General features: G+C 30.9%; 2 protein-coding genes across 3 annotated transcripts; both read right to left on the reverse strand.

The window, feature by feature from the left end:
* Positions 1-531: 531 nt before the first annotated feature.
* On the reverse strand, positions 532-3,608 carry LOC107011628 (U-box domain-containing protein 17). Its single transcript, XM_015211212.2, has one exon. The coding sequence runs from the start codon at positions 3,135-3,137 to the stop codon at positions 963-965; it is 2,175 nt and encodes a 724-aa protein (XP_015066698.1). The 5' UTR covers positions 3,138-3,608; the 3' UTR covers positions 532-962.
* Positions 3,609-14,237: 10,629 nt separating this feature from the next.
* Positions 14,238-23,565, reverse strand: LOC107011229 (protein STICHEL-like 3). Of its 2 annotated transcripts, XM_015210642.2 has the most exons (6): positions 20,481-23,559; positions 19,023-19,242; positions 18,149-18,715; positions 16,171-16,798; positions 15,558-15,621; positions 14,238-14,550 (listed from the first exon to the last, which is right to left on the reverse strand). In XM_015210642.2, the coding sequence occupies exons 1-6, from the start codon at positions 22,542-22,544 to the stop codon at positions 14,458-14,460; spliced, it is 3,636 nt and encodes a 1,211-aa protein (XP_015066128.1). In that variant the 5' UTR covers positions 22,545-23,559; the 3' UTR covers positions 14,238-14,457. The 2 variants fall into 2 exon arrangements, with proteins under 2 accessions (XP_015066128.1, XP_027770204.1); XM_027914403.1 differs by lacking the exons at positions 14,238-14,550; positions 15,558-15,621; positions 16,171-16,798 and adding an exon at positions 17,276-17,658 and having other exon boundaries at positions 20,481-23,565.
* Positions 23,566-26,743: the final 3,178 nt, after the last annotated feature.

Genomic DNA, 26,743 nt, shown 5'->3' on the forward strand with positions numbered 1-26,743 from the left:
ATGGTGTTTGGTGTTGGCAATATAAAAACTTGTATAACTAATACATGTTTAAGTTATGAAGAAATATATGTACAATTTTATGCGGGAGATAAAATGAAATAGCTAGTACATGAATAACCAAACCTCGCATATCTAATTTCTCCATAAAATAATAAGTACAAGCTATCAAACAAACCACTAAAAGTTTTTGTCCAAATCATATATTTGACTATGAATTCACCTCACTATCATATATTAACTTAAAAGGACGTCTCGATAACTCGTATACTTCAAATTTTGAATCCAACATAGTTTCATTAATCTCATTGATTGCTAAGTCACCCTTGGATGCCTCTCTCTTTGGGGTGTTTTCCTTTTCCAAGTGGATTTATTCAAAGTCAACATTGATATCCTATTAGAGAGTTGAACAGAACTTGAACACCACTAAATGTTTGCATAAGCAAAGTCATACATTATCTTCTTACACACCAAACAATTGAACAAAGAAAAAAACAAATTTGACTAAAAATAGAGGTGTCCATCTACTAATTCTTACATTAGGAATTGGTAAAATTTCTCTATATTTGAAAGTTACAATGTAACTAACTCAATGTCTTACTCAGTTACAAAGGTTTGTTTCAGTTATCAAGTTGGAGAACCATCTATATCATGTTCAGCAGACCATTTAACTTAACAGATTAAAGTTGAGGAAAGGTAAAATGGCCATGGTCATACAAAGAGAAAGATAGAATCCTAAAGGACATGGTCAGAATTGTAACCAACCTATTATTCACTAACATTTCAGATAAACGAAACGCGAACAGACTTTGAAACACTGTATTCTGCAAAATGCTAAGAACACATGAATTTTATGGTATTCCTATGATTTCTCTCTTTCTTTGTCGCGTTTATATTTCAATGAAAGAATTTTTGAATATTACAGGTAAAACTAAGAACAAAAGATGAATGGTGGTAAGTACCCCCTATAACACTGGAACTGAAATGGACATGGACACTGAGACATCACCAGGAAAAGTTGAATCCCTAGCAGCAGCTGAGTTTCCAGCAAATGCATATCCTACACCAAACCCACTATAATGAACTGCTGCATGCTCACACCGTTGGAATACTCTAGCAAGCGATGCTGCTTTCCTCCTTGCGCGCTTTGTTCCTGTAAAGAGCAATGTCTGAAGTAAACTTGCTAATGACGGCGCCTTCAAGACCCTCTCAGTAGCAGCTGCTCCACCACCGCGGCATAATTCAAGTAATGCAGCAACTGCATTCTCTTTCCCTCTTGGTGTCCCACATCGCATCATTGCAATGAGCCCTGCTACTGCCATTTCCTCATTGCCAACAGCTGTAGCACCAACTTGCTGCCTAACAATCAGCGCCAATGCACCAGCAGCTTCTTCAGCAACACCTTCACTTCCTAAAGCTCCAACTAGAGCAGTAACAGCTCCAGACTCTATCATCCTCGCACAATTATCTGTGTGGGTGGATAAATTAAATAGAGCAGTTACTGCATCTTTCTTCCCTCTGGGAGAACCTTCTCGCAACAGACCCGCTAAGGCCTCGACTGCGCCATCTTCTTTTGCTATTTGCCTCTTATAGTCATGAACAGCTGACAGACTGAATAATGTTGCTGCAGCATTTTCCCGTGCCTCTGTGGTATGCCCAAATCTCAAAACTCCAACTATCAACGCCAGACACCCTACTTCATCAATAATTCTGCCTTTATTCTTATCAAAAATCGATAAGTTAAGCATTGCAGTGACGGAATTTTCTTGTGCCACAGCATCTGGAGATGAAAGCAAATTCTTCAAATGTGGTATTGCACCAGCCTCAGCTATGTATGCACGATTTTCCTTACCAGTTTTAGCTAAAAGTCTTATCTCCCGAGCAGCAATAGTTTTTGCAATCTGCGTCCCACTCTCTAGCTGCTTAATCAGAAGAGCTGCTGTGGCTTTATTAGCTTCTAATGCAGCCCTGCTAGGTGAAGCTGATGGAAAACATTCAACACAGGGATCCCCACTCTCCAGAGGGTCATAGGGAATTTTGCGAGCAGCACACCAATGCATAATCAAATTCCTAAGAGCCCTGTTTGGCACAAGCCGGGTATGATCAAGCAACTGCCCTGTCTTTGGGCAAGTACAGTGACCCTCCTCCATCCACCTCGATATAGAAGCTCGATCATATGTCTGCCCTGTTGCCACAATAACTGGATCCCTCATCAAATCCAACGATATCGGACAACAGAAGTCCTTTGGTACAGAAATGAATGTCTCTGCAATCTCTTGACTAATCAGCCCTCTCTTCGGCTTCTTATGCTTACCCAATCTCAACCCCATATCATCCTCTTCAAAGCCAAATAGCAAAAACCTGCAGTATCGCATCAACGCCACAAACCCGTTGAGAACTGAGGATGTGGGCTCAATATCTCCTTCATGGTTCACAATCTGCTCCTCCAAAAACTCAATCTCAATCCTGCAACTCCTAGGATTACAAATCCCCAATTTTTCCACAAAAAAAGAGTACAACTGAGCATAGTCAGGAATACCACCATTCTCAAACTCATTCAAGAAAGAGAACAGTTTCAACCTTAGCATCTCATCATATTTATCAACAAACAACTGAGATTTTCTTGCTTGTTTCTTCAACAACTCAACCTGTTCCCTAACATCTTCAGGTAAATATTTTAAATCCTTTAAGGGGAAAACATCCAAAAGGGTCGAGATTTCTTGGTTCAAATCATGGAAATGACCTGAAATCGAATGGTTTTGTAGCAACAGCCACAACTTACTTGAATAAGAGCAATAATCAAGCAAGATTTTCGACCGGTAAAGCAATAAATACAACTCCTTGAAGCACAAAAAAGCTGTAAACGGCAAATCTGAAGAACCACTACTTCTGTTCTTTTTATTCTCAAGAAGACATTCCAAGAGAACAGAAAATACTTGAATTTTCCTTAACAAAGACTTACAATTCTTCCGCTGATAAAACGGCAGCCTTTTACCTGAATATGCAGAAATCAGCTCAGAAGATAACGCCGTTAAAGTTTGCAACAACCCAACATCTGTCAGATCCACCGGCGCCAAGAACGCTTCCAGTGTCGGCGACCTTTGTCTTCTCAACGATGAGAAAATTGCAGCAGATGCCATCAATTTCCCACACCCAATTTCACCAAAATCTTGAAAAATCAACTCCAACCCTTTTCTTGTTTCCACTGAAAAATGCTTTCTTGATCTTATTTTTGCAATATTTCAGTGAGATTTCTATATGGGTATACCAAAAAAAAAACTGTAAAAACAACTCCAAGATTCTACCTTTCTGATAAAAAACTATCAAGAAAGGTTTGAATTTAAGACCAAGAACGAAATGGGTATTTATTATTTGTACAAAAAAAACTTGTATGTATTGATAAGAGAACCAAAAAAGGGAAAATATAGGTATATTCTATAGTGATGAATCCGCGTTAAAGAAGAAGAAGAAGAAAGCAAAGAAAAAGCTGGAAGAGAAAGAAATGGGAAGGGGAGTTTTCACTGTGTAATTATAAAGATTTGTGTGTTGACAATTTCTTGTTTTTTTTCCTTTTTTTTCAATATTTTTTTCCTTTTTTTCCAATATTTGTTTTTTTTTTCTTTTGTTGGTATTTGGCTTTTTATATATTTTTTAGGAATTTCATGAGCCGCCATGAAAATGCTTGAACCTTAGCTTTGACAGATTATATTATCCAGATTCTTAAATCCTGTCCATTCATTTTCTTCCTACCTCCTTAGCTTAATTAATGAATTAATTACTCCTAATTATATTAATTTTAAAAAGTTTAAGAAATCTGTAAATAATGAATTTAAAATTTACTTAGGAGAAAAATTACTTGGTTCTGTTAAAAGGGTGAGACAATTAAAAAAAAGTATAAGTGAATGATTATGTATGTAATATTGCAAAAAAAAGTAGTGTTAGAATTAAAATTAAGCATGTGTATTTTTTAATGTGTTTATGTGGAGCTTGATATGATGATGTCAAGTTAAGTTATATTTTAATTGAATATCTCAATATTTTTAATTAAATACGATATATATATATTCTTATTTGCCTACTAAAAATGAAATTGATCTATAATCATGTAAGAATTTATACTCAATAATATTCATAATAAATATCTTAAACTAAAAAAGGATTTGATCGATGAATAATGAGATAAATATCTTTGAACTTTAAAAAAAATCAGTTAATAAGGTAAAAATTTCTTATTTTTATTAGTATTTCTTGAAATTATCCTTTTCAGGTTTTGATTTATTTTTACTTATCAATCAAAAATTGGTAAAATCTTTCATGTCTAATAATTGAAAAGGTAAGATTTAAAAAAATTATAGATTTTTATAAAAAAAATTAAGAAAAGAAAATGTCTTATGAGTAGTTATTTTCACTTGGCCTTTGCAAAATTAATTTCTGCTTGACAAATAGTTACAACTTTATGTTAATTGGTCCAATATTTAATATCAGACCATATATATTTTTCTTTTCTTTTTATAATAAATGATGAGAAAAGGGTAAAAAGTGTGTATTCTCATCACACAATTAATTGAAGAGTTGACCAAATAAAAAGCAGATTAGACCTTTTTTGGGCCCATTAGAACTGTAACGCATGGAAATAAGTCACAATAAAGATTATTCTATTCCTTAATTTGGCAGACTTTTGGGATATACAATTCTCTAATTTGGAGCCTTTGACTAAACGAAAGGTTCCAAATATTCAAATTATCAGAGTGTACGATATTAGCGTCTTAATTTCTAACTTTAAAATTTATTTTATTATTTAAATAGAAATAAAAAAATAAAGATAAATCAATATTATTTCTTGTGTCACATTTTGTTTAATAATAGTCAATTTTAAATTAAATTATATTAATTTAATATTTAAATACTGAAAATTACATTTAAAATATTTTAAAAAATTATATACTTATTTTAATATTATCATTTTACAATATTGATTAAAATTTATCTAATTTAACTATTAAAAATTAAAATATAATAAAGGGAAAAGGATCAAATATGCCCTCTAAACTATTCAAAAAAGTCTAGATATACCCTCCGTTTAAAGTTTGGTCCGCTGATACTCTCGTCATCCAACTTTTGGTCCAAATATGTCTTTATGGGCGTTAGTTGTCATGTTGGACATATCCAACTCATTTTTCATTTCTTTAAATATCACGTGAAATTGTCGTGTCATTTTGACTTTACCACATAAGATTTATATGAAAATAGAAAGATATTCAGACTCATAAACACCTAATTCGAACCATAAATCAACCCACTTTTAAGTAAATTATCCGACCAATTTTTCACAATTTTATTTAATTTTTATTTTTTCGATAAATTTCGAAAATGAGTAATTGATTAATAAAAAAATAGGAAAATATGAAAAAAGTATAAAACTAATGCCAAAAAATCACAAATAATTATAGTAACCTTAAATTTAATTTAAACACTTTTTTTAAAAAAATTATTTTTTTTGATAAATCCCGAAATGAGTAATTGATTAATAGAAAGTATGAAAAAAATATAAAATTAACGCCAAAAATTAAAAAATAAATACAGTAACCTTAAATTTAACAATTTCAATATTTTTTTAATTTTTAATTTTTTCGACAAATCCCAAAAATGAGTTTATTAACAAAAAATATAAAAATTACGAAAAAAATTCACAAATAAAAAATAGGAAAATATGAAAAAAAATATAAAATAAAAAAATTGTTGAAATTATTGAATTTAAGGTTACTATATTTATTTGTGAATTTTGACGTAAATTTTTATTTTGTTTTCATATTGTTCCCTTTTCATTAATAAATTACTCATTTTTAGGATATGCTAAAAAAATTTGTAGATTGAAATGTTATTATATTTATTTGTGAAATTTTGGCGTTAATTTATATTTTTTTTCATACTTTTCATATTTTTTATTAATCAATTACTCATTTTTGAGATTTATCAAAAAGAAATTGAAATGTTAGATTTAAGGTTACTATATTTATTTGTGAATTTTTTGCGTTAATTTTATATTTTTTTCATATTTTTTCTATTTTTTATTTATCAATTACTCATTTTCGAGATTTACCGCAAAAATAAAAATTAAACAAAATTGTTAAAAATGGTCGGATAGTGAATTTAAAAAGAACTGATTTATGGGTCGAATTAGGTGCTTATGAGTCCAAATATCTTTCTATTTTCATATAAATGTTATGTGGTAAGGTCAAAATGACATGACAATTCCATGTGACATTTAAAGAAATGAAAAATGAGTTGAATATGTCCAACATGACAACTAAAGCTCATGAGGGTATATTTGGACCAAAAGTTGAACGACAATGGAATGAGTAAACCAAACTTTAAACGGAGAATATATCTAGACTTTTTCAAATAATTTAGGGGCATATTTAACTCTTTTTCCTATAATAAATAAAAGTGAACCGTTAAAAAAGGGGGGGGGGGTGAAGGGAACCAACCCTGCTTCTGTGTTACGTTTTACTCTGATGATAATTTTCAAAATTAATTCAAATTATATTAATTTAATATTTAAATATTTCAAAAATTACATAAAAATATTTTTGAATTTTATTTTTTTTCTCCCTCATTTTAACATTATTATTTTAAAATATTGACCGAAATATATAATTTAACTATTAAAAGTAAATATAATAAGTAAAAGTGAACGGAAGGATCGATAAAATAGAATTAAATTGGAATGCATAGTGAAAGGAATCAATATAAGCATAGGGTTCTCAAGAGTGCTTGTTATTTTAATTTGATGTGTGCTCTAAATGCAACATTAAGAAATTCTCAACAACCAAAGCTTTTGGTTACTTTGAGATGTGCATTTCTTTATGGTAGTTTTGACTTTCTCATCTCTCTTTTACTCATCATTATTCTTTTTTTTTACCTTTTTCTTTTCTTTTTTATTTTCTAATTTAATCTTTCACACTTTTCTCCAATATAAAATAAAATTTTAGTTATTGGGATTGTTCACCCTGCTTATCTATCTTATGTTAGTATCTTTTAGAAAATTTGCTTTTAAAACTTCCCTCCTTTTATCCTTTTAGGGAAGGATAAAGAAATCGTTCTTATACATATTTTAGCCAAACATCTATTAAAATTTTAATATTCAAAAATAATATAGAAATTATCATAAATTATATTTAAAAAATGATACTAACATTATGAAGAATACATCTTAAAATATTGACAAGGGTAGCCAAATATTCTCTCTGTTTCATTTTATATGTTAGTTGAATCATAATATTTGTCATTTTATAAAATTTATACATAAATTATCATATTTTGCACATTATATCCTTGATAGAATAGTTAATTAAATTTGTCATTTATTAATAATATTGACTTAACTAAACATTAAATAAAGATAGAAGGGTAAAGTCACATCATTTTTATTAATGAAAGTACAAAATAAAAATGCGCCATATATAATGGAACATAAGGAGTAAAATGTAACAGAGCGAGTATTTAGACAAGTTCTTATAGTACTCGCTTTGTTTCTAATTACTTGTTCATTTTTTTTAATTGTCTCTAATTACGTGTTTATTTTGACAAATTAAGAAAGGACAAGATATTTTTACCTATTATACCCTCAATTAATCACTTTGAAAAAAAGTAGAAATTCTTGACAATCTTAAGTTTTTAATTCATCAATTTGATAATTAATAGAGATAAAATGGTAAATTCATTGTGTCCATAGTCTTCTTAATAGATGTGTCAAATTGGAAGTGGACAAGTAATAAGGGACAGACGAGTGCTTTTTAAAATTAGCAAACACTCAAAAAAAATTAATTATTTTAATTTAGAAGCACTTACAATAAGTCAGTCCAATTACTTTATACTCCCTCTGCTTCAAAAAAGAATGTCTCAGTTTCCTTTTTAGTATGTTTCAAAAAGAATGACTCATCTTTTTTTACAATAATTTAACTTTAATTTTTCACATGACATGTTTAAGGCCACAAGACTAAAGGGTATTTTGATACATTTGACATAAGGCTAGGCAACGGACCGGTTTGTATTGGTACCGTTCCGGTTCGTCCCGTTTCGGTTGCCTACGGGATGGAACGGGACATCGTGATCCGGTACACGGAACGGAACCACAATTTGATACCGATATACCAAGTACCTATTTATTCCGATTCTGATTAATTATTATTATCAATTAATATATTTATATATTTATAATTTATAGTTTATATTTTATAATTTGTGTAATTGTTTTATCCTTATTTTTATTTAATTTTTTAAAACTACAAATTTAAGTAATTTAAAATACAAGTTATAATATAACTTATAAATTTTAACATATTAATAAGTAACAACTTATAAACTTCAAAAGATTTAAATCTTGAAAACTTAATTAGACTTAACTTGCAAATTCAATAAGTAAAAATTTTTAAAATAATATCCTTAAAATAAATTTAAGTAAAAAATTACATTATAAATTTAAAAACTATTAATTTAAACTTAGAAAAATAAAAAAAATATTCATATTTTTGTAATTCAAAAAATTATTTTTGAAATAACTAGATATGTCGTCCCGTTTATCCATCTCGTTCCATTCCGGTCCGTTTCGATTCTATCCCGGTATATAGTGGGACAAGACAGAACCGAGTATCTATCTCGGTAATTCTGATCCTATTCATTCCGATACCCGTCAACGAGTCCCGTTTCGGTCCTTTACCACTTCGTGCCGGTCCGGTGGTTCTAGTCGATTTGTTGCTCAGTCTTAGTTTGACATAACTTTTATTTGGTATCACAAGATTAAATTTTTTTTTTAATTTTTTAAAGTTCATTCCAAATTAAATTAAATCATTCTTTTTTAAACGAAGGTACAGTATTTACACAAATTTAATAATCAAACTTTGCCTTGACATTTTCTCTTCTTAGTCTTCGTTTTCTGCTCTTCTTTCTCACGTGCATTTAATTCTGTCTGTGATTTGGAAAATAACAATTTAATTCTGTCTGTGATTTGGAAAATAACAAACTGTAGGGTCATTTTTTGGTATTTAATTTCAATTTTCTTATGTAATCTGAATTTGTCTTCTTCTTATGTATGCACTCGTTTTCTTACTGAAAAATAAACTTTTCTATTTGAGAAATTAAGACGAAAGTCAATCTAACATTATTTTTACAATATTAGAGTAAAATGTCATGAAAAGAAATGGATGAATATTGAATAGTGTTCAAAATTGTCAGAGTGAGGCATGTCCAAAGATACTACGCTTAAAATTATTATGTCGATTAAAACAAAAAAATAAAAATTAAAAATTAAAAAAATAATATATATATATATATATATATATAGATGAACAAGCATAGTTATGTCATAGCTTCAAACAACGGTTTAAGAAGTTAATGTCATAGTAGAAGGCTTTTAAGCCAATTCAATTGAAGGATTGCACAAGTTTGACTATTATCTGTATGGATTGATTATTTTAGGTGCTTTTAAGTTAAAATAGTTTTTAAGTTGATTTAAAGTGTTTGGATAAAATTAAAAAGTGTTTATAAACATTTATTTTAAAATTAAAATAAAAAAATAAGCTAAAAAATATAAGCTAAAAATACTTTTGGCTTGTAAGTCATAAGCCAAAAGCAATTCCAATCAGACTCTAACGCTATTCAAAGACATATCATTTGTATATTACAATTATACATAATTTCTACACTTAAAAAATAATAATTTGTTTTAAGATATCAGAATTATTTTTCCAATAAATAATTTGTTATTATTATATCATTATAATTTTGATGCAGTAGCGAGACTGTTTCACTTTTAACTACAAATTTCAAATTTGTGTCTGAATATAAAAAAATTATATTAATAATGTCACCATAAAAAATCACAAATCATATAGCGGCGTGTAAGAAAATGAAAATATACTTTCATATATATCTATTTTTCTAGTGGATGACACATTTTCGTACGAAAATAAAAATACAATTTTTTAAAAAAATCTTGAAGGAAAGTTAACTAAATGCTAATTGAGTATGGATTTAATGTTATAATAGTTAGGTACTTACATTAAATAATTAGAACCCCACATGTCACCACATGACTTTTTCCGTATAGTTTAGGAAAACTACAGCTCAAAAACTGCCACGTATACTCAATGTCGACCGCGTTTTCGTTTTTTCTTCTAATTTTCTAACGCCTAACTTATATCTATACAAGTCAAAATCCAAAATTTTCAAACGCTTGACGAGAGAAAATTATTCGAATAGTAAATATTTTTAATTTTAATTAAGAGAATGTGGTTTCAAGTTACTAGAAGAGTAAAAGGATGGAAGCTTCTAAAAGGAGAGGTAAAAATAAATAAATTTACGCTATTAAGTTTATTATTAGTATCTACTTACATTATATATATGAAAAAAATAAAGCATTGGAACAATTTTAATGTTTCTCCAATTATTTATATGTTAGATTTATATTTGAGATGAAAATCGAATTCATAATTAGGGGAACATATCCAAAGGAGATGTATGGGTTCATGCACACATGCCACACTCCTTATATCATAATAATTCACATGTGCACAAGTATGCACACATGGTTCTGGTGTAGTGATATGAGCGTTTTATTCTTAATCAGAAATTAAAAAAATAATAATTTATATATAATAAATTAAAAACATTGTTTTTTTTCTCTCTTTATATACTATAACAAAAATAATTTTTAGCGGCATTAAATATTGATATTAATAAAGAGTGCTAAAGTCTTTATCGGCCTCAGTTAAGTATCATTAGAACTAATGTCACTATACGCTTCAGAACATATACAAAAAATGCTAATTATCGCTAAAAATACATATTTAACGGTAATTAAAAATTAACTGCCGCTAATAATTATTTTTGATACAGTGATATATAGGTGCATTTATATTCAGAGAGTCCTATGATATAATGCATATTTGTTTCACCTCTATAATTGAGGTTGAGGGTTCAATTACTCAGAATCTTGTGGTATATAAAGAATGACTAATGAAGTAATGTGTCTATATGCCTTAAAGGCTTAAATAATGTATATAAATGGAATAAATGAAGCCAAAAGTTCCAATTATCTAAAGCTATCCTATTATATAATAAAACTTTATTATCATAAGTGAGTACATGCAACACAAATGTTTAGAGTTTCAAGCTATATTAAGCATGCAATTTTTAATTATAAGGGTGCTAATTACTCGAAAAGAATTAGAAAGTGTAAGTGAATAGAAGGTCGAGAAGATGATTTGAAATTTTCTATTGTCATTTCTTTTATCTGAGAGGACTATTTTATAGATTAAAAATAATATTAAAATTATTATTTCATCATTTTTTTCAAATTACGTATCATGATATGATTTATTCATATTTTTATCAAACGCTAATTTTTCCCCATATATTTTTTAAATGTAACTTCAAGTTTTGGAAGAATTGAAAGATTCAAGTTGGTGTGTATTTTAAAATTAATGTCGATCCTTTAAGAAACAAAAATAATATTTAAAAGAACCCGTGGTGCTGATTTAGTATTCTATTTTAATTAGATTTAGATATAGATAAGTTTGAAAATTTTAATTCAAAGTCGGACCGTTGACTTTGAGGAAATAGTATTGTATACAGAATAAATTAATTAAGTTCACAAGATAGACCCTTTAATTTCTTGCTCATATATAAGTAAAAATGTCCATATGAATGGAATAAAAATATTTGTTGTTTATAGTTTAATAAAAAAATGTTTTTATTATTAATATTTGGTTCAAAAAATGCTTTTACAATCAATATTTTAATTCATAAATGTCTCTATAGTTACAAAATTGGTCAAAAATCTCTTTCGCTGAATAAATATATTGATTTTTTTTTAAATACATCTTCTTCCTAATTGAAATATTATTAAGGAACACTATTCTAATTTTCTTTCTTCTAAAATCACTTTAACAAATAAAAGTTAGAAAATACTTTTTCTTCTTAATCTTATTTTATCAGTAAAAATAGAATAATTTCATGTACCCTTTCGATAAATGATATATGTCATATGTATAAGATCATAGTATATCTATCATTGATTTATATTTATATAGCGATAAAAATATTGATGATAAAATAAAAAATATTTTCATTTTTTATTTTTTTTCTTAATTAAAGTAAGATAAATATTTGCTAATTTTTTAAAAAAACATTAACTAAAAAAAAATGTGTCAAAAAGAAAATAATAATATATTTATTTAGAAAATGAATTTTTTTGAACCATTAAATAACGATAAGGACATTTTTGGACCAATATTGATGGCAAGAGTATTTTTGGACCAAACTACGAATGGGAGGCGTTTTTGAGCTAAACTATAAACGGAGGACATTTTTATTCCTTTCACATAGTTTGAGGGCATTTTTTTTTATCCTTTTCCCTAAGGAGTATTACATTTTATGTAAATATTTTTGCTATAATAAGGAAATATTTAGTTGGTGGAGCAGATGATATTCCACGAGAAAGGCTATAGCTCGATTGTTCCTACAAAATAATTCGTCGAGCTCGTCATATAAAACTTGTCTAGTGCACTTTATATCTGTAGTATAATTTACGAGCTATTACTTACTCGTCCTCATTCATTACCCCCAAATTTAAACCTAGAAGGATCAAACAATCAAATATAATTGCTTACAAATTACCATTTATAAAACAAAACAAAATTCAATAAAATTGTCACGTAATTTGTCTATGATGATCGAGTAATTTTATTACTTCAAATTTAAACCCTGTTTACTAAATACACATTATGGTCAAGATTGGTGGCTGTGATTAATAAGGGTCAAATTTAATTATCTCAATAATAATTTAAAAATTATTTACCATAGAATATATATATGAACATTTAAACACCTAATTGACTAAAAGTGTCCTTATTTGATTGTAATCATCTATAATAATCCGTGTTAACGGTAATTTACCTCATTGTGTTATTGCCTTTTTCTTCACCTAACGAGTTGACTCAAATATGTACATAAGAGTAAAACCAAAACATTTATAAAATGTGAGAAAGACCTTTATTATATTATAACTATATCTAAGAAGATAATTTTTTAAAATATTTTTAAATGACGTTTTGTTTGTTACTAGCAAATTATAGAGATATACTTAAAATTGTTATCTTTCCTTTTTGACCATTTGTTAATTTACGTGGTAACGTTTAACCTTTATCTTTTCTATAGAAAAAAAATCATTACAAGAAGCAAACGCAAAACTAAAGATGAAAGTCTAGGGCCAAACATGAAAAATAGATTAAAAAAAAAATCACTCTTCTTACCAAACATACCATGAATATATAATGTATACATACTGATCAGAGGCGGAGCCAGGATTTTTAATAAGAGGGTTCAAAATCTATAGAGATAGATAGCCGAAGGGAGTTCGACATCTACTGTATATACATATAAACTTATTTTAACCATGTATAAATAATATAATTTTCCGTCGAAAAGGGTTCGAATAAAGGGGTATGTAGCTCCGCCCCTGATACTGATTATACATAAACATTTGTACTAAATAAATTTGTAAACATCCTCAAATTAAACATTATACCCTATCGACAGTTCTTGATTAATATCTTTTTAAGTAAATTTGATACCTTTACTCTTTGAACTTGTATTTATCATTAGTGAGCTCAACGAGTAAAGCTTTTTACTAAATATTGTTAAGTTTTTATTAGTCTTTAATTAATAAGTATAGTTTTAAATCGACATGCAATTTTTCACATGAGATAGAGACAAAGTGTCGATTAAATAAATTTGTTAAGAGAAAAATCATTAAAATTATTTTATGCCAAAAAATAATAATAAATGTTGACTAGGTGAAGCATCCCATGTGAGCCTCTTTGATTAATTTCTGAAGCCCATTTGATGGGTTGAACAATATATAGAACAACCAATCAATTTTCTTTTATAAAATTAATTCTATCTTAATTTTATAAATTGACAAATAATTTGAAATAATTAACTTAATTTGTTATCTTGTTGACAGACTATATGCAAGGAATAGTATGTCACATCATACATGGTTTGAAATGTAAAGGGACTAAAATTATGGTATCATCCTAAAGTGTCCTTTAAAACCAAAACAGGGGATTAAAATTTAGAAATATGTCAAATTAACAAGTTTTAGAGATTAAATAGAAAATAATTACTAACAAAAAAGAAAAAGAAAAAATGATTTACCTATGTCATAGTAAAAGAGGAAAAATGAATTCCCAATAATTTTATAAAAATGTAGAATAGTGTAGTACATGAGAGCTACTTTAGACATCTAAAACAGAAAATTGCTAAACTAGAAAAAGATATATTAATAATGTTGCACCTTCCATTTATTATTGGAAAAATAAAATGACCCTCTAAACAAAGATTGACGTTGAACAAATAGTAGAACTAAAACTGGAAATTAATCTGATACATTCACTGCTACCTTGGAGACCTACCAGAGAGACATTTTCCGCAAGAAACGAACCTCAGTAAACTCTTCGGCCTCCTACTTCTTGTTTTCAATCGCGAAAGCTGCACGCGATAAACAATTCTGTTATAACTGATAGTTTCAAATAAATCAGTAGGGTTACTAAATTTGATAATAAGTCAGTAATATGTCCTCAGGCTCTTCTAAATCATGAAACAAAAGAAATAAGACGCTACAAGTGAAATCCAATAGCATTAAAACTGGATTTATATCCCATTTACACCACTAAAGAGTATTTTCCCATAGATGTATAAGTCTCTCCTTCAGCATCATGCCTCAGTGCCAGTAATCAAAACTGTGTGGGGCATAAAATTGCTATTTATAGCGATAGTCTGATGTTCTTCAAAGACCTTTTATATTCGGAATGGTGACAGCTTTTACAAAAAAATCGGCTGAATTGACAGCATTTTATAGTTTAAACATCTCATGCACTGCCAGAGCCCAGAGGGAACTACGAATCACGTGCGATTGTCCTAGAATACTCTGGAAGCCATAGAATAGGTCAGTTAATTCACTATTTCCAGCTTTGAACTGGATTTGCATCCAAGGACGCGGTTTAATGGTCAATGAAATGAGAGGAGAACCACGAAGTCTCAAGTGCAAAAAACACCAGGCAATTTCTTTCCATCCACCTAAGCCTTGGTGTATAGAGTTATTCGATACCTGTGGATAGAGGCACCTGGTGGAATAGTCGAGGTATTCCATCCATGCCCAACTTGCGCATACAACACATCCCACAATACTCTTTTGCTAATCTTTATTTTTTTTCTTTTTGGGTGCGTAAGATATTTTTGCTCATGGTCCATCATCATATAGCTAAATGTAAGATAAGGCAGCCGGCAAGGAAGCATCTTGATTTGCTATGTTAGGAACTGAAACATCTTCATACTTGCTTACACTTGCACCTCTTATAGTGCAGTATGTCAAATTCCAATTAACAGACGAATGCAACTACGTTGACATACAACTTGAAAAGTCTAAGATGTGTAGAAAACATTAAAAGGACTCTCGAATGCATTGAAAAAGAAAATAGATGTTTGAATCTGTTTACCTGTCGGCGGGTGACTCTTCTAGCCTTCCAACAAAGCAAGCTCCTTGACCTTGCTTCTAATCTCCTGCAGAGAAGAAAGATCACACTACTACTTGAGAATAGTCCAATTAAAAGAGGAACACTTGTGTGTTTCCAAGAACAACTGAATATCAAATGAAGATAGTTATACTATAAGAACTATGCAATATAAGAATACTCATTCCAACAAAAAGTAAAGTGGTGCCATATGTCCTGATGTTATACTTAAAGGTTGTAACATTTTCTATGGGGTCCTTTAGCTGATAATTGACGACAGGACAACACTAATCTGGATGGAGTGCATTTTTCTAGCATGTGTATCAATCCATCCACCAACAAGTGAAGGATGAATGGGCTGCTTGTGCTCCACATTTCATTTAATACAAAATATCCACTCTATAACAGTAGGGCATTCTCTAATCTTTTCTGCATCTGTAGTTCTGTACTACTATATTAAATCAAAACACAACTTAAAGACATACGTTTTAATGGTATATTATTTGTCTCTTCAAGCAAATGATTACACATCTGAGACACATATACAATCTGATATATGATGTGGTAATACAAGAAGGATGGGTAAAGAGGTACATACAAATTCTCTTGTTCAAGCTTTTCAGCGATAGAAACAGCCTTGCGTTTTGACCAGCTACTTTGCCGTGTGCATCCTTCTGCCTGCTGAATTACGTGAGCAAGAGATACCTTGCTCTTAACTAAGCTCAAACTCTGGCTTCTATCCCCTAAGTTTCTTCGTTCAGGAATGGAGGTGGATGAATTTTTGGCAATTGACATTATCCCTCCCGGAAAATCACTTTCTACATTCCGCCTATCAAATTGTGTATTGTTGTCGATCTGATCATTGTGTTTTGATTCTCTTGGAGAAGCTTCCTCTTCAACTATCTCGCTACCACCTATTCCTCTCGAGTCGAGCTTTCTAAATGCTAAACCTTCTCTATCATTCACTTGTCCCCTGCTGATTTCATCAGGACCTGCCATTCTCACCCCATTACCATGAATGCCAGGATTTGTACCTATATGAGATACACCATGAGGTGCTGACAACACAATTGGTCCAGCCCTGCCATCTTTCCCGGATTCACATCTGATTTCTATTGTCACGGGGGACCCAAGAACAGACTCAAAAGCTTGTAAAATATGACCCCTAAATTTCTCTACTTTGGATTTTGTTATATGTGAGCTGAACAGTAACTGCACAGTTGGAGCTGCAAAGAAATTAACAAATCCGATGAGCATGAATAACATCTACAAATGAAACCCCACAGATCAGTATTATATAGTTGTTCCAACAGAAAAGGGAAACGACGGGACACATGCACAGTACATGAAACATACTTTTCAATAGAGTCCCTCCCTCCCTCTTTCACAAGTCATGGGGCACATATGCAAGCATAAGCAACTCTAGAATAACACTCATATTACAGAAGACACAGTATTGCTACAAGTCAGAATGGAATTTTATGTTCATAGTATGTTAAGTTATAGGAAGTCCAAAACTAAAATAAAGATGCCAATCGAAAAGGAAGCTTACAACAGAATGAATATGGAATTACAAAGGAAACCAAGCTACAAAGTGCAAGTGTAATACTCAGAAAGGTTACAATGCATTAAATTTGTAACACAGATGTAAAATTAAGCAGGTAACCAAGAGGTGAACAGATACATAGAGAGATTCAAAAGAATAATAGAATAAAGAAAGTAGTCATTGCTGATGCGTTGAAGCACTAAAAACACTCTTGCAATCAGCAGTAAGCAGCCTGCTACTATTAGAGGCGGATCTAGGATTTGAACTTTATGGGTTCGAGTTTGGGGTTCTATCACATCTTATTTGATTGACAGGGCTCGCTACTTACTTATTTGTACTTGATTTTGTGATTTTTACCACATAAAAGTTCCAAGCCAAAGCTATTGGTGTTTAGATGAAATCATAACTCACACTCTACGTCTGCCCCTGGCTACTACTTGCTGCAACAAGTCTTTGAAATGAACTGTTCAAACTTCAAACCATATAATCCTGTCAAAACGTGCTCTCTTTGTATTACTAGGTTCCATTCAATTCCACCTTCTTCACAAAAAAAAGCAGCAAGTTTAACACCCTGGACATTTAGAAATATATGTCCATGATCTATATTGACAAGGAAACAAAAGATAACATCCAAGAAACTTGAATAACCAGGCCATTCAGAGAAAGCTTGACCCCAAATTGATTCCTGATTAAGAGAAAGGAAACTTTTCTCTTGAATCTATTCTATAACCTTAAAATAGTGCAGGTCTGTAATAATTTAAAATAATGAAGATCTATTTTAAGCTAACATTAATTGGTGTACTTAAAATTAAAAAAGTATTTTGTGTTAAACTGATCTGGCGGACAAAACTCTTCTGGTTTTCACCTGCTGATTAAACATGCAGTTGAAATGCCTAAAAATGAATATAAGTATGCAAAACTCACTACTCATGACCTTACTACATAGCAATATAAATAATTAAGAACAGTTCACTAGTCATGACCATAAGACATAGCTAAGGATGTTTGTAAGAGACTAAATGAATTGTACCTGCTCCAAAGCTGACTGAGGTAAGCTTCCCTTCACGATACATAAATTCTTTTAAGCCATTTATTTCGATATTTTCAAGCACTTCTAACCACATTTCTTCAATATCCTGGTGCAACTTACCTGTAACCTGACCACTACTTGTTCTATTTTTATCACTAGAGACGCCATAAGCTTTTTGAGTAAATACTCCAGTTCCATTATGCCCTTCCCCACCAATGTGAACCCCTTTCATCCTGGCGTCGGAGTAAATATCACTAGAACATCCAGCTTGAAAGTTTTCTACTCTACTTTTTGATGGGAACCCTCTGTTTTTGTGTAGCATGTCAGCATGCTCGACATTGCTTTTCCTGGGTCTTTCTGTTCCCCCTGCATTATTCAAGCCTAGTGGACTTTGAATAAAACTAGTGTCAGCTGAGGAATTGGGCAACATATACTGCTGATCTGGAGCGAGTTGCAGCAATGCAGCTGTAAGCCAGGTAAGTCTGTCATTTGACATTCTCAGCTGCTTTTCAGCTTCAGATAGTGTTTTCAGAGCTTGACGCAGTTTTTCCATATCTTGTTTTGATACTGCAACCAAAGAAAAGGAAAGAGTTGAACATGGAGAAAAATATGATTAAAATGGCATATATAGTTCAAGTTCTTGTGGCTGTGAGAATATTGAAAGAGAATGAGAAGGCAATTAGTTAAATTGGAGGATGTGATACAAAATTGTTTCACAAGCAAAGCTGATTTAGCTTTTAGTTGGAAGACTTATTAAGGGAAATCAATATGTATTGTCTGGCTATTGTGAGCTATTACCCAGTAGTTTATCCAATATTATATGGATCTATAATAACTCATTTATTATGGAATAACCATATTATAGATCACTTACTTGCTTGGCGTCGAAAGAACTTCCTCCGAGGCCTTTCTTTTGTGAAGTCATAGCTCCCAGCAAGTATATCAGTTATGACTGTAGCAAGTTGTGACATTAAAGCTAAGGGTTCGACACCAGATTCCATGATATCCCTCAAATGTTTCACTGTATTGACAGTGTCAGCAGATAATGCCAAGTCAAGTAAGTCCACTAATTTCTCATCGGATATAAGTCCAACCTGTAATGCCATCAAGTCACAAAAGTTATTAAAAAGTTACAATCACATATCTAATCTCAAAATTTAGTAATTAGGCAATGTAAGGAAGAAGTTGAAACAATGGTAGCTCTCTTTTGATTAGTGTAATTTTCCATAAAAGCCAGAAGAAATAATTATAATAAAGGATATTTCAATTCTTCATCAAAGAACAATATATACTAAATGTCATTTCTAAGTATCTCAATATTATTATCCAAAAAACAATAACCAGTCTACTAGAGAAAATTTTTGTTTTATAGAAAGCTGAACGTACATTCAAATATGAACCTAGGTTTATTTTTTTATATTTGTGGTATCGGGCTAGCTTGCACACACTCCGATTAATTGGTACATGCCGCCTCCCACCAGCACAGGTACCAGGTAAGTTTGTCCACCAGTAGGTAAGTTTTTGCTTATCAAAAATGTTTCTTCCTTATCAAAAATGATTTTGCCTCTGCCAGGAATTGAACCTGACACCTCATGGTTCTCAATCCACTTCATTGACCACAAAATATGCACCTCATCTTCTATCATATAGTTGGACAACCAGTTAAAGTTCATTTGCAAGATGCCTAGTACTTCTTCGCCAGCATTGTAAACTGATATGGTAGCCATATGCTAAAACCTCTAAAAAACAAAGCATGATATTCTATTACCAAAGACTAGTCTTCTTCCTGAAGTGTGAGATAATAGCTGGATTAGTCTAAGACATCAAACCTCCTCACACTGAAATGATGAAATAAGTGTGTGTGCAAGAAAACACCATCATTTAGCTAAAGCTTTTTTTTTTTGAGAATGATAACTTCCATTTAGCTAAAGCTTTTTGCTAAACAATTATGAGATCAAACAGATATTAATCATATGCCACTCTCTTACTGAAAGCATAGTTTAGGTAAACAGAAAATGACGAACTAAAATCTCCTTCTAATGCAGAGAAGGTCAATGTCCACTTGAAAAAGATGCACTATGATAAATCAAGACAACGTTTAGTAAAATTCTCATTGAGGAAAGAGTGAACAAAAGAAAACATAATTCACACCAAAAAAAGTTTAACCTTGCTTTAGAAATTTCATATGATTGTTTGCAAATCAAACAAAGTTCAAGTGGGATCATAAAAAAAAAGTTAATAAAATGCATTAGCAACAAAGTATGAGATCTTGGTCGGCAAAGCAAAAAGAACTTCCTCGAGTTTTGATAAGAGAATATGCTAGAAAACGCACCAGCTCCTGAACAAGAGGGACAGAGATTCTCTGGCCAAGCAAACTCAATTGCTCAAGAGTCATTTCAGCATCTCTCAGCGATCCATCTGATCTTGATGCAATAAGCTTGAGTGCATCCCTTTCGATTTCAAGATCTTCCTTGGTTGCAATCCATTGCAAAGTATAGATGATATCTGCATCCTTCAACTTGGGAAAAAAGAATTTCTGGCACCTAGATATGATTATATGAGGCAAGACATCAAGACTTGAGGATACAAGGATGAAAACGACTCGCCTAGGAGCTCTATCGATGACCTTTAGGATAGCACTCCAACAATCAGGAGACAGTGTGTCACAATCATCAAATATAAACACCCTATACTGGGATGGCAGTTTGGATACAATCATGTTATCAAGAAGATCCATCATATTCTCAAAATCGAAATTACTCACAGGACCTATTTCCCTTATATTTCGACTCCTTCCCATATCATGTGCAATGCAAGAATCACAAAAACCACAAGGCTTGGGATGCTCAATGGATTGGCAATTTAATGCCCTTGCAAAAATGCGGGCACATGAGGTCTTTCCTGTTCCATGAGGCCCATAGAAAACATAAAGCAAGCCAACTTTTCTCTTAACAGCGGCATTTGAAAGAGCTTGTGCAACTAAATTCTGTCCTACCAAATTTCGGAATGTTCTTGGCATATACTTTTGTGTTAGACTCTGGTGCCTACTATTGCCACGCCTGCGAAATCTGCGTTGCTCGCCTGATCTAGCTTCTGAAGCAAGATCCGAGTCAAGTTCTTGCTTTAGTAAATTGTCTGCATAGATACCCAACTCTCCCGAATAATCATGAACCCAAGCAGGATGGTCTGAACTTCCCTGAGAATTTGAAGCATCAAATAGTAAGGGCAATGCCTCTGCTTCAGATTTACTAGATGAGCTCGAGTATTCGGACATTATTGGCATATCAGCAGCATCCCCCCCTCTTGGACCACCACCACTTCTTTTTGACCTTGGGTCAGACAAGCCACAAGATAAACTCTTGCCTGCCATGTCAAGAAATGATTTTCCTCTATGATGAATCCTTGACCAGTTCCAAGGAATTCCGCATCCATTCCTTGGATCTCTTGTTACATTCTGGTTGACATACTCTTCATAGCCATCTTCTGCAGGATATTTTTGGTGTGCTGAAGCTTGACCTAATGAATTTGAGGCCACAGACATTTCATTGTGGGCAAGAGCATCCCTTGAAGGAACAGAAGTACGAGTTCTTCTTGCCCCTCGAAACTTACGCCTTTTTACTCTGCCATTGCCACGAGTTGTCGCCTCCATTTGCTCTGCAATTTTCTCATTATGAGTATGCCTTCCACGAGCATGAATGTTAGAAGAAGCTACCCCATCACTGTCAATTGGAACATCATTTAATTGCTCAGAGAGGGTCCTTGTTCGATGATCATGCCTCTGCCTCTCTGTTTCATTGCTAATTCTACCCCTTTGTTCGGAGTTCTCTGAAGCAGGATCGTGGACCAAATCATTTCTATCATCAGGACACTCATCCTTTTCAGCAATGTAGTCAGTTCCCAGATTCCTACGGCTTGATTCTTCTCCCCTGACTCTCCTCCGTTCGCGAACTCCACTCTTGCTACTTCGATCACTTGGAGCCCCTGCCATTCGCTCAGCATTATGCTTGTTAATCTCTGCAGAAGCCACTCTAGACGGCGATCGGACAGCTAAAGGAGGCGAGTTTCCAGATAAACCTCTGCCATCCCTAGGTCGATCTATGCCTACAGACCGCCTACCATTGCTCATAACAGCATCCCTTTCACTTCTTTTAAGAAGGGCATCGACAACTGAAGGAGATTGCCATGAGGGTGGACTTGCAGAAGGATCTCTTAAGGACCTTGACCTCTGAAGTACAACAAGGTCCCTCATAAGGGACCTATCAGCCAAGATGGGGCTATGCTTATGCATGTGGTTCTTCAAATGAATACAATTTGTCAAATGTATGTGATTTCGTAAGTGATCACTAATGTTTCCATTTGCATCCTTAAGAATCCGGTCACGAACAGCCCTGGTCATGATCAGTACATATATTGATCCAAACACGGAAGTATTCTTGAATTATGGTTAGACATCAACAAATGCATCATTCTCTCCAAATCAGTCCCAAATCTTCCAATTATGAAAATGTCCAACTTAAAATGTCTACCAATTCACCAGTATTAAATTATCTCACTATCAACGCCCCAGAACCTAGTAATAATGACCAAATCAAACCAAATTTACCTTCCAAAACCATCAAATAACCCCAAGAATCATTATAAACATTCCCACTAAACAAATCTCACGTCCAGTAACGGCTAAAACTCGAAAGAAGAAAAATCTTACAACAAATCATTATCCATTGAAAATCCAAAACCTCCACAAACCCATAGCCAGCTGCCACTCTTGCTTACTACCCAACAAAAAAAGCAAAGCAAAAACGAAAACCCATCTCAATTAGAGCACAAAGACTCTACCTTTCTTCACTTTTAAGCTTTAAATAGCTTATTAGAAGTAAAGGGTCACCGTATATTATGACGAAAACGGTGGAAAGAGAAAGTAAAAGTTGGGAGTAACACTACACTCACCTGAATCAAGAGGGGAAACTAAGCAGCGAGTGACCCGTTACTATCATAAAAAGTGTTCATTTTTTTTTTCTCAACTTTTCTCAGATCTCTTTTTCAATATTTCACATGAACTTCACGAGAGCTTCCTTCAAGAAAACGATAGAAGTTGCCGCTCACCTCAAAAACACACACACCCAGAAAGAAGAACATGTGCATTAACCCCTTACCCCTGTTTTACTGTGTGTTTTTTTATGTGTCTTTGTTTTTTCAGAAATTGAGACAACCAGTTATGAGCTGAACAGAGCAGAAATGGGTAGTGTTTTTTTTTTTACCAGTAGAGAGAGAAAGAGAAAGATTCGTGGGTGGGCTAGAGAGAGAAACAATTAGCAGAGAGAAAACAAGAACTATATAAATGTTTGTGTATACTCTATAGTCTAATAGACAGAGAAAATAGAGAATCTTGGAAATTTTGCTGAGGAATTTGGGACATTTTTGCAAGAGAAAAAGCAAAAAGAGTTCAGATTTTTGTTTTTTAGCATCAAATAATGATGGGGAATTTTGAATTAAATCCTTTTTTGGGCTCTTTTTGCTATGATTTTGGTTAATAATTAAATAATCATAAATTTGAATTTTCAATTATGATGATTAATATTATTAAATTATTCAAAATAAGAATAAGCTGGAATAGTAAGTTCTAATACTTACTAACAACGATCGTGATAGAATTATAAGTATCTATTTATTCTTAATCAAGAGGTTTTAAATTTGAGATTCATTAAATATGGAATTTTTTTTGTTAGGATTAGGGTTCGACTCTCATTGGGTACGGAATCATTTTTTAAAAAGTATTTTATCTTTAATGTGAAATTTTTCAATACATATTTAAAATTAATCGAATTCAATATAAATATAGAAGATAAAGTAAAAAAATCAAAAAATAAAAATTGTGTTAATTATATGTTAATTGTTAACGAATTAGGTAACATAGAAGAATTGTTTACTGATTAGGATGGTTGAAATTTATCTATTTTTTTAAAATTTGAGTTTTGAAAATAAACATTTAAAAACAAAACTTGTTGAAGGCATTATCTCAAAAAATGACTTATATTCTGTGAATTTAAAGTTTAAACTAGTCCTGCTTCACTATGAATGCTGGACCTTTTGATTAATATTAATGAAAAAAAGAGAAAGAAGTCGAAGCATATTAGTGGTCTAAAGTAAAAATTAAATGATAAATTAAATTTAAATTGTTAATACCTTTTATATAATTAATTTCTTGTAGCTTTCAATTAATAATATAACTATTCTTATTTTAAATTATTTTTCATGAGATATAGTACTCCAAATATGTAAAATTTCTTCTAATAATTTCTTCATTTTTTATGAAAAATTTACTTTTTCTATAAATAGTACTCAATATTTATTAATAATATTAACTTATAACCTATTATATTATTTAAAATAAGAATTCTTAGATTTAGGGCCCGTTTGGATGGGATTAATAAAAGCAGCTTTAAAAAAGTACTTTTAAAAGTGCTGAAACTTATTTTTAAAATAAGCAGTTAAGCGTTTGGATAAAAGTGCTGAAGTTGTTATGTCAAACGTGAAAAGGAAAAATGGAAGAAAGAAATGTTAGGGTTATATGGGTAATTTAGATTGTATAAAAATATTAAGAGCAAAAAGATAAAAATGTGGTCAACTTAAAACAGCTTATAAGCTAAAAAAAAAAAAGCACCCCTACCCCACCTTTTAACTTTTGGCTTAAAATAAGTTTTTTTTTAACTTAAAATAAGTTATTTTGAATATTGCCAAATAGTTAAATAAGTCAAAAACCAGCTTTTAAGTCAGTTTGACCAACTTTTAAGCTGAACCAAACAGGCTCTTAAAAATTTAAAATACATATCTTTTTTTTAATACTGTCAAACTACCGTAGAAAAAGATGAGTTTGAATATTTGGTCAATCTCTAAAGTAAAAGCAGCAGTTAGCTAATAATGGTAAAATACTACCCAAAGTAGGTGGTGAGAGAAATCAATAATGGCACACAACACCTATAAAGATTACAAATTATCTATACAAGAATGACAAAAAATATTTAAGTTAGGAAAATTTTAAATTAAACGTGAAAGTACTATGAGAAATTTATTAAATTTTCTTAAAGTTATTTTCTTACTTCTTTATATTTTCATATTTTTCATTATAACAATTTATTCTATTAGTAGGAATCAAATTCAACTCCAACTTGATTTCACCACTCAACTATGTTAAATAATTGTTTCATAGAAATTTAAGAAAGTAAAGCTATGCAGTAAAAGTATTAACCTCCTTTGTCGAAATGATGATATTTAGATTTTAAAATAATTTTGATTTCATGATTTCAATCAAATTTCAAATCTTTTTTTTCTGCGTTAAAGTGTTTGGCAACTACCTCGTAAACAAAACTATGCAAATGATGATAGAATTAATTTTCTTAAGCTATGGTTAAATATACTTGTTTTTACACTATTTAATTATAGAAGGTTGAGGTTTTTGAATTATGTGGGGCCAAAAGAGTTCCGTTTTATTTCGATTTCGAAATACCGTTGTGTACGGTACGACTTTTTTTTTGGGTGCACATGCACTAATTTGCTTACCTACATTTAATTATTTTTTCTTAAATTGGTAAATGAAAAGAGACTTTTCAGAAAAAAAGAAATAAAAATGCTCTCTTCGTCCGGTAATGTTTGTTATTATTTTTATTTTTAGAGTTAAATTATAAAAATTTTGACTAATATTTTAAGATATATTTTTTAATCATATTAATATGCAAAAAAATGTAATTTCTAATAATTTTCATATAGTTTTAGAATATTTATTTTTTTTATTTAAAATGTCGAATTAATGTGATCTAATTTAACTTTAGAAATTAACTAAATTTATTTTTAAAAAACACAACATGACAAACAATACCGAACGAAGAAAGCACTGACTACTTGGGCAACAATAAAAAGAGGGAAAAAATTCATAAAATATTCAAAGAGAGGGCATTGTCCCTTCTTGTTTAAGATTTGAAATAATACGATGGAATCGGCATTTAAATATGTTATTTATTTTTAAGATATTAATCTAAAAATTCCATTGATTTTATATTTTATAAATATAAAAATTAATCTATAACTTAATATTTTGAAGGAAAAAAATCTACTATTTATTATCTACATAATTTTTTGTAAAAATACCAAAAGAGTGAAAGAGATATTGATGAAATGTGAATCTGATGGTATAGATACTAGTGACAAACTTTTGTTCAATTTTATTTTTTTTATTGAACTAATGTTGAATTAATAAATATTGTATTTATTTTTATATTAGTTTTGTGGTAGTGTATTATTATATTTTTAGTGATGAAATTTTTTCTTATTTGATAAAATTGTATAAAAAAATATTGATACAATTTTAATAATTTTTACAATTTATGAATTTTTTATATTTATAAAAACAAATACAATTTAAAAATTCAAACCACATATCTAAATAAAATTTGTTAACTTTATCTTATATAATTCAAATCATAATTTTATCTCGATTGACCAAACAAGTTCATGTCTTTATACTTTTCATTTCATAACTTCTCGTCAAAAGAAAAAAGGATGAAAAGAATAGTTAAGGCAAAAAAGAGCAAATTTCTGTTT

This window comes from Solanum pennellii, chromosome 2, assembly GCF_001406875.1.
Source record: "Solanum pennellii chromosome 2, SPENNV200".
In the NCBI taxonomy this organism is placed as follows: Eukaryota; Viridiplantae; Streptophyta; class Magnoliopsida; order Solanales; family Solanaceae; genus Solanum; species Solanum pennellii.

Excerpts from the sequence above, each read along its gene's own strand:
- LOC107011628 (XM_015211212.2), bottom strand. The coding sequence starts at position 3,137 with ATGGCATCTGCTGCAATTTTCTCATCGTTGAGAAGACAAAGGTCGCCG.
- LOC107011229 (XM_015210642.2), bottom strand. The coding sequence starts at position 22,544 with ATGACCAGGGCTGTTCGTGACCGGATTCTTAAGGATGCAAATGGAAAC. Across the intron at positions 19,243-20,480 it reads TCCCTCTTGTTCAGGAGCTG|GTTGGACTTATATCCGATGA; the intron begins GTGCGTTTTCTA and ends ATGGCATTACAG. Across the intron at positions 16,799-18,148 it reads CTCAGTCAGCTTTGGAGCAG|CTCCAACTGTGCAGTTACTG; the intron begins GTACAATTCATT and ends ATTTCTTTGCAG.